Source organism: Salvelinus sp. IW2-2015, linkage group LG33 (genome assembly GCF_002910315.2).
Source record: "Salvelinus sp. IW2-2015 linkage group LG33, ASM291031v2, whole genome shotgun sequence".
Lineage (NCBI taxonomy): Eukaryota > Metazoa > Chordata > Actinopteri > Salmoniformes > Salmonidae > Salvelinus > Salvelinus sp. IW2-2015.
Genome location: NC_036872.1, coordinates 20,725,630 through 20,739,765, shown reverse-complemented (window position 1 = coordinate 20,739,765; position 14,136 = coordinate 20,725,630). Strand labels below are relative to the sequence as shown.

At 45.8% G+C, this 14,136-nt stretch overlaps 2 protein-coding genes across 5 annotated transcripts in view; one reads left to right on the top strand and one right to left on the bottom strand.

The window, feature by feature from the left end:
- Positions 1–14,136, bottom strand: part of LOC111957646 (ankyrin-1-like) — a 312,240-nt gene that overhangs the window by 18,087 nt on the left and 280,017 nt on the right. For all 3 annotated transcript variants that reach the window (XM_023978549.2, XM_070437046.1, XM_023978546.2), the window contains exons 27-34: positions 10,688–10,784; positions 10,257–10,485; positions 10,008–10,136; positions 6,491–6,610; positions 6,236–6,326; positions 5,915–5,989; positions 5,650–5,781; positions 5,113–5,268 (exon numbers count right to left, since the gene is read on the bottom strand). In XM_023978549.2, coding sequence (XP_023834317.2) covers positions 5,113–5,268; positions 5,650–5,781; positions 5,915–5,989; positions 6,236–6,326; positions 6,491–6,610; positions 10,008–10,136; positions 10,257–10,485; positions 10,688–10,784 — 1,029 coding nt within the window. The remainder of the gene's footprint in view (positions 1–5,112; positions 5,269–5,649; positions 5,782–5,914; positions 5,990–6,235; positions 6,327–6,490; positions 6,611–10,007; positions 10,137–10,256; positions 10,486–10,687; positions 10,785–14,136) is intronic.
- Positions 1–14,136, top strand: part of LOC111957647 (oxysterol-binding protein 2) — a 275,496-nt gene that overhangs the window by 105,906 nt on the left and 155,454 nt on the right. The gene's annotated exons all lie outside the window — the stretch shown is intronic.

Sequence of the window (14,136 nt, the reverse complement as noted above, 5' to 3'; positions counted from 1 at the left end):
GTAATACCATCTTTTGAGGTTGTGTATGTTGTTACGGAACCAATAACTAGCCTGCTAATATTGTTGCACTTGCTAAGTTTAGGGGTCTTAGTCTTAGTTAACTGGTCTGTAACCTGATTTAAGATGTGCATCTATGTGAGAAATCAGTGTATGAGGACGGTTGTATGTACATGTGCCCAGGGAGACAGCCACCTAATGTGATTTAACAAAAAATTGTTGGTATCCGTTATACTGGGAGTTACAGGTTTGCCAATACAAAACGTTGTCAGAGATTTTTCAACTAGCCTGGTATTGGCGATACTATCTTCGTTCTCGATTTGTTGAAACAGGAGTCTCCTAAAATGTCTGTGTCCAGTTGCAAGGAGTCTGTTTGAATTTAGAAAATGATCCGTAATTATAAGTAAAGTAAAAGTTTTGCTCCATGAAGTAATCCAACAATGTGTACGCTGCCATTTTATCTATTTCAAGTCTTCTCTCATTGATCGAGACAGGTGTCTGTCATCATGACATCATGACATTGGGGTGGACACCCACTTTTCATCAATGTGAGGAGACTTGAAATAGACAAGATGGCCGTGTACACATTTTTGGATTACTTCATGGAGCAAAACATTTATTTTAATAACGGAGCATTTTCTAAATTCAAACGACCCCCTGCAGCTGGACACGGACATTTTATGAGACTGTTTCCTCAAATTGAGAATGACGGTAGCATCGCCAATACCAGGTTAGTTTAAAAATCTCCGGTGATATTTTTAATGGGCAAACCTGTAACTTACAGTATAATGGATACCAATTTATTCAGGTTAAATGACATTACCTGGTGTTACAATCTATAGCTAGTCCAGGGCCAGCTCTGTCATGACCTCTTGGTCAGCCAGTCCAAGCAGATTATTCATATGTTCATGGTGACAAAATAAATATGTACAAAAACCAAACTATAAAAGGCATGCCAACTAAAGAGGTTAACTAACACAAAGAAACAAACAAAGGCCGCCTGAGAGGCTTCTGGCCTCCTCTCTCTCCAGGACGGACAATTATCTTGATCGCTGGCACCTGAGGAAATATCAAAGCTTCCTGGCAGAACAGACTTTGACCCGGTTGGTACTGCCACCTAGGGATGGAGTTTGGAAGGATATCCTGGTAGTGTGTTAGTCTATGCCCTAACACTAACCTTCCCCTCATATCATAACAATGTGCACTTGAATAATCTGAACACTTAGCTGACAATAGTGTCTCCTGGTGATCAATATGTTTCTACTGTACATGGTTTTAGATTGTCTGTTTGTGTCTCTTACAATCTAAAAAACCATCTGAAATCTGTGTGTTAGTGTGTGATCCTGCCATCCAGTCTCGTTGCCAGTCCTTCTCTCTCTCTATGTTTGTGTCTGGGGGTGGTGTCACTCCCATGGTCAGTTGGACAGTGACAGAGAGAGGGAGGAGGGGATGGGGGATTATTGGAGTGTGTTAGTGAGAAGGAATGAACATGGTGGCCTGACCCTCCTGGTGAAAAGACAACACATTGTAAACATAGAAAACTGGCTGAAGCTCACATACAGTACAGAGTGAAACACATACAGTACAGAGTGAAACATATACAGTACAGAGTGAAACACATACAGTCACACACAGACTGGAAAAAGGCACACACTGAAATACACAAAGACAACACACTGGACAAAACACATAAAAACACAGACATGTATACACACACACACACACACACACACACACACACACACAACCACACACACACACACACACACACACACACACACACACACACACACACACACACACACACACACACACACACACACACACACACACACACACACACACACACACACACACACACACACACACACACACACACACACACACACACACACACACACACACACACAAACAGAAACACACACCAACGCGCAAAGAACAGAGAGATTCAATGGAAGGGTCACATGAACACACTCCCCGCAAATATGAGGTGAGTGACAGAGAAGGGGCATAAATACTACATCACCTAATTCTGGAGTGACTCAAAGACACATGACAATCCCACACATACACACAGACAACAGACCAACAACACTTCACAACACTCATACATGAACAGAGCAGTCACAATACACGGTTAAAAAAGGGTTCAGGTCCTTTTTTTTACCACCCACAAGGAATACAATATTATAGAGGATCTAAACAGGCAGACTAAACAGTCGGGTCATTCCCCAGCATCACAGGAGGCTGCTGAGGGGAGAACGGCTCATAATAATGGCCGGAACGGAGCAAATGGAATGGCATCAAACACCTGGAAACCATGTGTTTGCTGTATTTGAAACCATTCCACTAATTCTGCTCCAACCATTACCACGTGCCCGTTCTCCCCAATTAAGGTGCCACCTATGCCCAGCATGCATACCATGCAATATCAGTCTGTTAGTAAAGCAGCTACAAGGCGCAGAGGCATGCACAGCTCCCAGACTAAGACTCCCACAGGCCACTGCAACTGCAACCTCATTACAATGCTTCCATGCAAGCATATCGGAGGTGGGAGACGAGAGTGGGCCTCATGCAGCGCAGGGCAGGGAGGAAAACACAGATAGGGAACATAGGAGGGAAGAGGACAGATAGAGGAAGACAGAAAAAAGACAGGCCCAGAGAAAAAGAGAGACAGACAGAGACAGGAGACAAGGAAGAAAGAGGGAGAGATGGACAGAGAGTGTGACAGAGCGAGGGACACCTCCCCCTTCCGGGGGTGCTGAGCACACAGTGTGTGAGGGGGATTGGTCACAGAGCAGACGGTTAAAAAAGTGGAATTTTCAAGAGTACAAAAATAAAGAGTTATAAAAAATTATGCATAACTGGTCGTCAAAATAAAGGTGAGGGCCAGAGGTCAACATGAGGTCGGAGGGCATGAGTTCAGAGGTCGGAGAGGAGGAGTGAGAAGGAGGAAGAGTAGGGCGGCTGGGCTGCAGATGACATGTCCGGAGAAACACAAAGAGAGAGGGGACAGATAGTCAAAGGGAACAAGTAGGGGGATCCCAGAGGAACAAACAGTACACCGAACGGAACGACCCCCTGTCTGAAGAGACTCATACTACGCAGCCATGCAGAGAGAAAGTCATGTGTTACCCTTACAGGAGCCTCCCAAACCTCTCTGGTATTACGAAACTGATCACAGCGCTTTTATTGAATCACAAATGATGTGTCTGACTCAAACCACTCAAAACACTAGAGCTAAGAAAGGGAATTGAATGGCAAAATCACTAAGAGCCCAATGTGACAAAAAAAAGGAAAAGACAGGGACAGGTAGACTGGAAGGTACCGTAAAAATAAATGTTTTACACAATGTCTAAAGTATAGAAAAACAAACCTGTTTCCTATAGATAGTCTGCCTGGGTTAAGAGTATAATGTGGGATTTAGTTGCAGTCTCCAGGTTTAGATTCCCACTTCAGAATCTATTGCTATCTCACTTCCTATGATTGTGAAGGTTAATTAGGGAACTCTTGTAATAGTCACCAAGGGAGTAATCATCTTCCAGACGGACAGTGAGCCAGAGAGTGAATCCTCATTCTGTACTATCCCCTGATATCACATACTGTGTTATCTATCTACATCTCTCTTTGTCAGGAACAGAACTGTTCATAACATCAGTCATACCATCAGTCTGAACTCATGTAAATCATAGACCTCTTGAAAATCATTGTTGTAATAAACACACAATACCATATCTGGAGGTCAGGTTGGTATTGTCCCGTGAGAGTGTGACCCCCTTGTTACACAGACAGACAGACAGCATCAAAGGAAAGAGCTTTGGGAGGCAGACTGGACAGGTGTCAGATATCAGATTCACTGCAGCTGTGATCTGACTGAGCATCTCCTGTTTGTCCCTTTGTCCCTCATGGTCATATCTATGCATGAGTTACATCACCAGTCATTGCTCCAGTTTTCACTGAAGGGACCTGGCACTGGCACCTGCAGTGATGACACGAGACACTGGGGCACAGAGCAGAGCCAGAAGAGAGGCCACAGCACTCCAGTGATGGTCAGTCCAGTGCGTTTGTTTTTCTCATACTGGTCCAGGGATGAAATTGGAGTCAATCTGATGTATATCATGCTTGTGTAAAATAATAAACCATGAGGAAAAGGAGCCAACGTTTGAGAAGTGACCACTGGAAGGAAAGCCAACTACAGTACCACAGAAATAAAAGCTACAGATTGGATGTATGAGTTTTTTTACAGACAGAAGATATCCTGCACTTTATCTCACATATGGCCTGTGTAGGCAGATTGGGTTTAAATCATGTTGGATGAAGATTAACATAATCCACTCATAACCAATATCATACTTTATAGGATGTAATAACATAAATCTGTCACATACACAGATATGACACAGTACTGAGGCAGTGTAATAACTTATGCACTGAATAAAGATCCAACAAAATGTACATTTGGCATGAACAGAATCTGAGACTCACCCAACACACCATACACACCAACTAACACTAAGCATTTCAGTCATTTTATCTCTTTATTTTTAAATCATCAACTCTCCTATTGCTAATAACCTTATCAAACACAAATTAAAACAAATGTTTCTTGAAGTTGCAATCTTAAAATATATCAAATAAGTATCTCTATTTTAATCTATACTATTATTGGCAGGCTCTGTTCATATTTCTTAAGTCCATATACCAGTAATAGTTTCTCCCCCCATAAAAATGTTTCAAGGGCCATTTCAGTGGGAGAGATCCTAAAGTCCTAAAATCTAGCTGGTACTATTAGACAAGGTTGTGATTCTGATTGAAGGCACTATAGGTCATTTATTCATTGTATTCAACCAGAAACAAGAGAATGTATCCGAGTCAGGCTTTAGAGTGCCACCACAGAGGCAGTTGTTGTCAGAGTGTCTTGAGCCCTGGTCCAGGTTGCTGCGTTACACATATGTAGAAATCTCAAGTTTATGGCAGTAGCATAGAACAGCCCTTGACTGAGGATTGAGGCAGGAAGGTGATGGTGGCAGCAGAGAGGAAGAGGAGAGAGAAGAACTGGTAGGATATGGGGGTTGGGTGTGGGAGAGGGCTGCATGGGGAGGGGAGAAGCCTTACCATTGCTCAGGCTGGGGGAGACGTGGTCACTCTCGTTGTGTCTGCGTCTGCTTGACTCCCGGGCCTGCCTCCCTGCAGGCTTTGGCCCCTGGCCCTCCAACATGTTCACTATGTCCATCCGGTCAATGCTCTTCAGAGCTGTATACAAACTATCCACTGCACATAGGAGCCACAAGAGACAAAGAGAGACAGCGAAAGGGGGAGGAGAGAAGGATAGAGAGAGAGAAAACAGAGACGAGAGGCAGGAAAATGGGAAATGCACAGTTAAATAACAGACAAGGAAGTGGAAGATATTATGAGGAGAATAAGGAAATTGTTTACCAGTACTCTGACAGACCCAGGTCTGTCCCAGAAAACTAAAGAGTTAGCACAATGTTAATATAAGTTACTGCATAGACTGGAGAAGTCTCACGTGCAAATCCAGGAGCCAGTGCAAGACTGTACGGTGGGTGAGTGGAGAATGGAGATGATGAATTTAGGACAAGAGGATGCACAGGAGGGATCCACTGACCTATATATGGGATCTCAGGTACTTACTCTTGGCTCTCTTGCCCTCACGGGTGGCCCATAGGTTGAGCAGGGCAGAACTCTGCTCCAATAGGGAGTTAGGATTCTCCACACGGATCTTATTAATGTCATCTACACTGAACTGTAGCTCCCTCGCCAGCTCTGGAGAGACAAAGGTGGAGGAGGTACAGACCATTGAGAGACAGAGGCAGGGGGGAAGGGAAAAGCAGCCCCAAGCCATTAAACACTGATACAACACAGGCACGAGACACAGACGCTCATTCCACTCACTCACCAGCCCAGCTCAGTCCCAACTGTTCAGCTATCAAAGCCATCTTCAACTCTGTCCTTTCCATGGCACTCATTGATGCTGCAGAAACCAGACCACAACTGATACTTTAACATGAGAAGTTAATGCACCGTTGTGATTATTACTGCATGAAGGGGAACATGGAATGTGAACGTGTTGGTGTGGGGTATGTCATTGTCTTATGTCAGGTAGCTTGACTAACTCGTCTGCACTGATTGAGGGTTGAGTGTCGAGTAGGAATGATGCCACCTGTCGGAAGACAATGGCGGTCTGTATGGAGTATCATAGGGATGGGATGGCAGGCACCTTTACCCATGGCAGGCTCATTCATGGCGCTGTATCTCTCTCGCAGGGCTAATGGGGTCAGAGTTCGCCTCCGGTCTTCACTACCAGCAGCCTACCAATCAAATACAAGCAAAAGCCTCTGGAATAAGTCAGCACAGCAGATTTGTCTCAGATCTCAGAAGTTCACAACATGAAATATGCATGTGTGTATTCTAAAATGAATGTACAGTGCTTTTCAAAGCACCCCAAAAACTTGAACTATTTGTTGAGGCCTACCTTGATACACGGGGGCATGGTAATGTTGAGGTTGCACAGCACATGTTGGTTGTCTTCGTACTTGGTAGACTTGCGTAGGAAGGACAGGAATCCAGAGTGATCCTTGCTACTGTCTCTCACCTTGGAGAGGAGAACCGAGAAAAACAGACAAGATACATTTTCAGAGTGAGAGGGAGACCCAGAGAGGGAGGGAGTAATGGAGTGAGGGATGAAGACACAGAGAGGGAGGGAGTAATGATGAAGGGATTGAAGACACAGAGAGGGAGGGAGTAATGGAGTAAGAGGGATGAAGAACACAGAGAGGGAGGAGAGTAAATGGAGTTGAGGGATGAAGACACAGAGAGGAGAGTATGGAGTAGGGATAAAGAACGAGAGGGAGGGGTAATGGAGTGAGGGATGAAGACACAGAGTGGGACGGAAGTACGGAGGATAGGAGAGAGAGAGGGATGAAGACACAAGGGAGGAGATGGAGAGGATGGACAGGGAGGAGGGAGTTGAGTTGGGGATGAAGACACAGAGAAGGAGGAAGTAATGGAGAGGAGGGATGAGCCCAGACGAGAGAGGGAGTAATGGAGTGAGGGATGAAGGACACCAGAGAGGGGAGGGAGTTAATGGAGTGGAGGGATGAAGACACAGAGAGGGAGGGAATAATGGAGTGAGGGATGGAAGACACAGAGACAGAGGAAGTAATGGAGAAGGGACGAAGACACAGAAGAAGGGAGTTGAGTATGGAGGAGGGATAGAAAGACACAGAGGAGGGGGGAGTAATGAAGAGAGGATTTAATCCCAGAGAGAGAGGGAGTAATGGAGTGAGGATGAAGACACAGAGAGGGAGGGAGGATCATGGAGTGAGGATTGCAGACACAGAGAGGGAGGGAGGAATGGAGAGAGGGAGTGAAGACACATTAGAGGGAGGGAGTAATGGAGTGAGGATGAAACCACAGAGAGGGAGGGAGTAATGGAGCGGAGGATGCAAGTCCCAGAGAGAGAGGGAGTAATGGACGTGAGGGATGAAGGACACAGAGAGGGAGGGAGTATGGAGCTGTAGGGGATGAAGACACAGAGAGGGAGGGAGTAATGGAGGAGGATGAAGACACAGAGAGGGGGGAGTAATCGGAGAGAGGGATGAAGACACAGAGAGGAGGGAGTTATGGAGAGAGGGATGAAGACACGAGGATGAAGAGGAAGTAATGGAGAGAGGGATTGAAGGACACCAGAGAGGGAGGAGTAATGGAGTGAGGGATGAAGACACAGGAAGGGAGGGATAATTTGGAGACAGGGATGAAGTCCCAGAGAGAGAGGGAGTATCGGAGTTGAGGATGAAGGAACAGAGAGGGAGAGGTGAGGAAATGGAGGAAGGGATGAATTGAACACAGAGGGGAGGGAGTGAACTGGGAGGAAGAGGGAGCCATTGAAGGACACAGAGAGGGAGGGAATTTAATGGGATGAGGGATGAGACACGACGGTAGAAAGGAGGAATTAGATTAATTTTGGCACGAGAGGGAATTTGAAAGCGTCCCAGAGTAGGAGTATGGTGAGAAGTTGGATTGCTTGAGGGGACTTTAGAAAGACACAAGAGGAAGGATGTAGGGCTGAATAAAGGGATGAGTGAGGTGGGGATTGAAAAGTACACCAGAGAGAGTGAGTGAGCGAAATATAGTTGTGAAGGGGAGGGCTGAAGCTGACTGACAAGACATCATGAAGAAGGAGAGGTGAGACTAGGTGAAATGCGCAGAGCGGTATGCGAAAGACACAGGAAGAGAGGGATAGTAATGGCAGAGAGGATGAGAGACACAGAGAGTGGAGGGCGAGATTGAAGGGAGATTTGAATTGGCAATAGTTCCCAGATGAGAGGTGGCCAGGTAAATCTGAGAGTTGAGGGATGAAGACACAGAGAAGAGGGATGAGAATGGAGTGAGGGATGTGAAGACAACTAGAGAGGAGGGTAGTAAAGTTGGATGTGGACTGGGAAGACCCACATGGAGAGGAGTAGGAGTAGTAAGGGAACATAGAGGAGAAGTAAACGGAGTGAGGGAGTGAAGACACAGAAGTGGGAGGAGTAATGGAGCGAGGATGAAGATTCCAGAGGCGAGTGGAGAGATATGAAGTGAGGGATGAAGACCACAGGGGAAGGGGAGAGAAGTCGGAGAGGAGAATGGAGTGGAGGATGAAAGGACACAGAAGAGGAGGGAGTAATTGGAAAGTGAGGGATGAAAAGACCACAGAGTAGGGGGAAGTAATGAGAGAGGGATGAGAACACAGAGAGTAGGTAATGGAGAGAGGGACGAGAAGACACAGAGAAGACGAGGAAGTAATGGAGAGAGGCATGAAAACACAGAGAGGGAGGAGTAATGGAGAGATGAAGCACGAAGAGGTAATCGAGCAGGGATGACCCGAGAGCAGAGAGTAATGGAGTGAAGGGAGGAAAAACAGAGAGGAGAGGGAAATGGAGTGAGGAATGAAGACACAGAGAGGAGGAGTAATGGGAGAGGGATTGAAAAGAACACGAGGGGAGGAGGAGTAAAGTAATGGAGTGAGGGATGAAGGACCAGAGAGGATGGGAAGTAAGAGATGAGCGAGGAGAAGTCACAGGAAGAGAGGATAAAAGTTGAGGATGAAGAACCAGAGAGGGATGGGAGTAATGAGGAGAGGATGAAGCCCAGAAGAGAAGGGAGATTAATGGTGAGGGCATTGAAGACACAGAGAGGGAGCGAGTTAATGGAGATGAGGTGAAAGACCACGAGAGATGGGAGAAGATAATGGAGTGAGGATGAAGAGACACAGAGAGGAGGGAGTAATGGAGGGAGAGGATGAAGACAGTTTCCAGAGATTGGAGGAGTAACCTGAGATAAGGCCCATAACGAGAGGACGGGAATGAATAGGGATACGTCCCCAGAGAAGAGGAGAAGGTAAGTGAGGATGAGACAGTGACTAACAGAGAGGGAGGAGTAAGGTACGGAGTGAAGGGTTGAAGACACAAGAGAGGGAGGGAGTAATGGAGAGGGGATTTGAAGGACCACCAGAGAGGAGGGAGTTTAATGGAGTTGAGGATGAGACGCCAGAGAGGGAGGGAGTTAATTGGAGGGCAGGGATGAGACAAGAGAGGTGGGGTGAGAGTTAATTGGAACTTCACCCGGAGCCCAGAGTTATAGTCCAATGTGAGGGATATTGAAGACCACAGGAGAAGGCAGGGCTTAAAATAAATGGTAATGGATTGTGAGGATTTATTGAAGACAACATGATGAGGGGGGAATAATGGACGTGAGGGATGAAGATCCCAGAGAGAGTGTGATTTAGTTAATGATGAGTAGGGTTATGAAGATTCCAGAGAGGAGAGGTGAGGGAGTCATGAGAGAAGGGGATGCAGTCCAGAGAGGGATGGGTGTAAAGGTGATGATAGGGATGAACGTTCCAGCGGGAGGGAGGCTGAGTAATGGGAGAGGTATACAGTTCCAGTAGAGTGGTAGGTACAGTAATGGAGAGAGGGATGAAGACACAGAGATGGAGGGTTAAGCACCTTGACTGAGACGGGGAGTCTGTTGTCTTTGAAGGCCTGGAAGCTGAAACAGCGAGGCTGCTGGGTAGCCTTCCTCACTGGGACCAGGTTCCCAGAACACTCCAGGTGCAGCGGCATTCCCTCCATCACCTGAGAGGGTTATACACAGACTGATCCACTCACTCCACTCACTTTACAGTGCCTCTGAAGCTGAAGCTAATAAACAATGACATAATCATGATAACCATCATTATGACTCCCTGTACTGACCTCGATGTCACGACTGCGGGCCACCTCACTGAAGTTCTCGTGTTGCTCCAGGGTTTTGTCCATCTTGTCATCAGTCATGCAGTAGCAGCGCAGGCGGCCCTCACGGACCTCGTTCATCTTGGCAAACACCACAAACTTGGCCATGTAGGGCACAGCTGAGAGCTCTCGATACAGGAGGTTGGAGAATGACACAGCCTCGGCTGTCCTAGGACAGTCAGCCAGCCAGAACCTGAGAAGAGACACCATTGTGTAGGACTTATGGCAACCCTTAAGTTACTCATGATTGGATCCTTTGAGATCAGCATATTTTAATAACTGCTCTCAAGTAACAAAAAGAGCTGGATTGAGGTTTAGATTGTGAGATTTAGGATGTGGATTTATTTGTCTAATTAACATGAATGCTAGTGAGTGAGTTGCTACACTATACTTACCGTGCTGACACATTGGTTGTGAAGTTGGCACAGTCTTTGCTATATATGAGCTTGGTGGTACCAGTGATGTCCTCCCACTGGGCTGGGGCTGTGCCACCTGGAGAGAAGGAAGAGACATCAGTTACACAAAGACATAGGAAGGAGGAGAAAAAGCAGCCCATTCTCTTATAGAATACGCCAGGAGGTGCCGATTCTGCAGGTACCAGATTATGTTTGGAGGTGGCGAAATGTGAACGCTATACATTTCACTAGGGGCAACATGAGCACCTATTACCTTTTAGTAGGCTTGCGGCTTGCTAGGGCATTGTGGACAGGGATGGTGGATGGAGGATGGGCATTTACATGGCAGACTCCGGCTACGAAGGTTGCTTGTTTAATCCCAGTGTAAGACACTCTTTCTTTTTTTCAAGCCTTTTCCAAACCTTAACCCTAACCATAACCATTCGGAATTAATGACATCACTTAAGTTTAACCCTATCCCTAACGCTAACCTTCACCATTCGGAATTAATCCCTAAACTTAAGTTTTAGTTTAACTTTTGAGGAGTTTGACTGACAGCTAAAATACGACAACACCTGGTGTAATTAAAACGTCATGCCCTGGCGTAATTCTATTACTGCAGTTATGCAATAGGTTAACGTTTAAATTGGAGATTGGGTTGAGAAAAAGGTATATTAAACATGCAATCATGTAAATTAGACACACAAGTTGACATCCTAAACCTCATTCAGCAGGAGTGTGGCATTCTAAGAGGTACTGTATCTAACAGGTACTGTATCTCAAAAACCAACATATCCATAATAGAGCAGTACGTCATTGTTTAGGTTTGTTCACAAGTGTCACATCTGCTCCTGCAACGCCCTCTACCTCTCATCCTGTGTCTCCTTGACCTGCCGCCACTCCCCCAGTACTCTCTACCTCTCCCCCTCTCTCTCTCTCTCTGTGTGATTGTGTGGGCGGAGACAGGTGTGCTGGAGTCAGAGCAGATCCCCACCAGCTGCAACCTGTTCCATAATTGTGACCTCTACAAATACTCAGCCCTGCCACTTCCATGCTTCCAGTCTACGTTTCTAGCCGGTTGTTACTATTCAGATCCTGTTATCCTGTTGTGCCTCTTTTCCTTGCCTGACGCTGTTTTCCTCTCCGCTACAGTTCTGCCCGCTCTGACTCTGGACACTGTCTCCAGTCCCATGTCTCGTCATCCTGCTACTCTGTCCTGGATTCCCCACTCTACTACTCCCTTGGATTCCCCTTCGGACCTGCTTACCCTGTCTCAACCCCTCTCGCTCCAGCCTCAGCCTCCTCACCTGGTTTCCAGCAACCCGCCCGAGCTTCCCCTGACCTGCACTCCATCTCCCCTGTGTGTCAATAAATACCTTGGTTACTTCATCCCAGTCTCCTCGTCTGAGTCTGCTCTTGGGTTCCCCTGTTCCACTCCGCATAACAACAAGTTTTCGCCTATACTTGGAACATGGGCTAGGAACCCTGTGAGGTGAGATGGCAGGCATGCCAATTGCCAGAATAGCCAGCAAGGTTTCAATAGGATCACTCCATAGGGGGAGCCTGGGCAACTGAAATGTGTGACCTTTTCCAGGAAAGACTATGTAGGTTAACCACTGTGACCTTGAAGAGACAGAGAATGAAATTCATTTTATCCTCTATTGTCCTTTTGTACCACGATTATACACTTTTCATTATTCCAGAAAGCCCAGCAGATACACCCTGGCATTATGTGGCTGAGCGATGAGGAGAAACTGAAATGTTTTTTTGTTCTTTGAGCATTTTCGCTTGCTGAAAATTCAGATCAAGCCTGGAATAAAAGAAAAGGTGACCTATAATTAAATTATACAAATATTTCTTTCCAGACATATAGCAAAGTGCCCGTACAGTTGAAGTCGGAAGTTTACATACACTTAGGTTGGAGTCATTAAAACTAGTTTTTCAACCACTCCACAAATTTCTTGTTAACAAACTATAGTTCTGGCAAGTCGGTTAGGACTTCTACTTTGTGCATGACACAAGTCATTTTTCCAACAATTGTTTACAGACAGAATTTCACTTATAATTCACTGTATCACAATTCCATTGTGTCAGACGTTTACATACACTAAGTTGACTGTGCCTTTAAACAGCTTGGAAAATTCCAGAAAATTATGTAATGGCTTTAGAAGCATCTGATAGGCTGGCATAGGCTAATTGACAGATTTGAGTCAATTGGAGGTGTACCTGTGGATGTATTTCAAGGCCTAACCTTCAAACTCAGTGCCTCTTTGCTTGACATCATGGGAAAATCAAAAGGAAATCAGCCAAGACTCAGAATATTTTTTGTAAGACCTCCAAGTCTGGTTCTCCTTGGAGCAATTTCCAAATGCCTGAAGTACCAGTTTCATCTGTACAAACATATAGTACGCAAGTATTAACACCATGGGACGACGCAGCCGTCAATACTGTTCAGGAAGGAGACGCATTCCTGTATCCCAGAGGATGAATGTACTTTGGTGTGCAAGAGCGAGGGTACAAAATCAATCCCAGAACAACAGAAAAGGACCTTGGATGAAGATGCTGGAGAAAGGTACAACAGTATCTATATCACAGTCAAAAGAGTCCTATTGACATAACCTGAAAGGCGCTCAGCAAGGAAGAAGCCACTGCCGCCAAAACCCCCATAAAAAAGCAGACTACACAGTTGCAACTGCACATGGGCAAAGATCGTACTTTTTGGAGAAATGTCCTGTGGTCTGATGAAACAAAATAGAACTGTTTGGCCCATAATGACCATCGTTATGCTTGGAGGGAAAAGGGGGAGGGCTTGCAAGCCGAAGAACACCATCCCAACCGTGAAGCACGGGGTGGCAGCATCCTGTTGTGGAGGTGCGTTGCTGCAGGAGGGACTGGTGCACTTCACAAAATAGATGGCATCATGAGGGTAGGAAATGATGTGGATATATTGAAGCAACATTCAAGACATCAGTCAGGAAGTTAAAGCATGGTCGACAATGGGTCTCCATGGACAATGACCCCCAAGCATACTTCATAGTTGTGGCACAAATGGCTTAAGGACAACAAAGTCAAGGTATTGGAGTGGCCATCACAAAGCCCTGACGCTCAATCCTATAGAAGATTTGTGGGCAGAACTGAAAAAAGCGTGCTGCGAGCAAGGAGGCCTACAAACCTGACTCAGTTACACCCTGCCTCTGTCAGGAGGAATGGGCTAAAATTCACCCAACTATTGTGGGGAGCTTGTGGAGACCGCGTACCGCACGCTTTGACTACAGTTAAACAATTAAAGGCAATGCTACCAAAATACTAATTGAGTGTATGTAAACTTCTGACCCACTGGGATGTGATGAAAGAAATAAAAAGCTGAAATAAATCATTCTCTCCACTATTATTGACATTTCACATTCTTAAAATAAAGTGGTGATCCTAACTGACCTAAGACAGGGAAT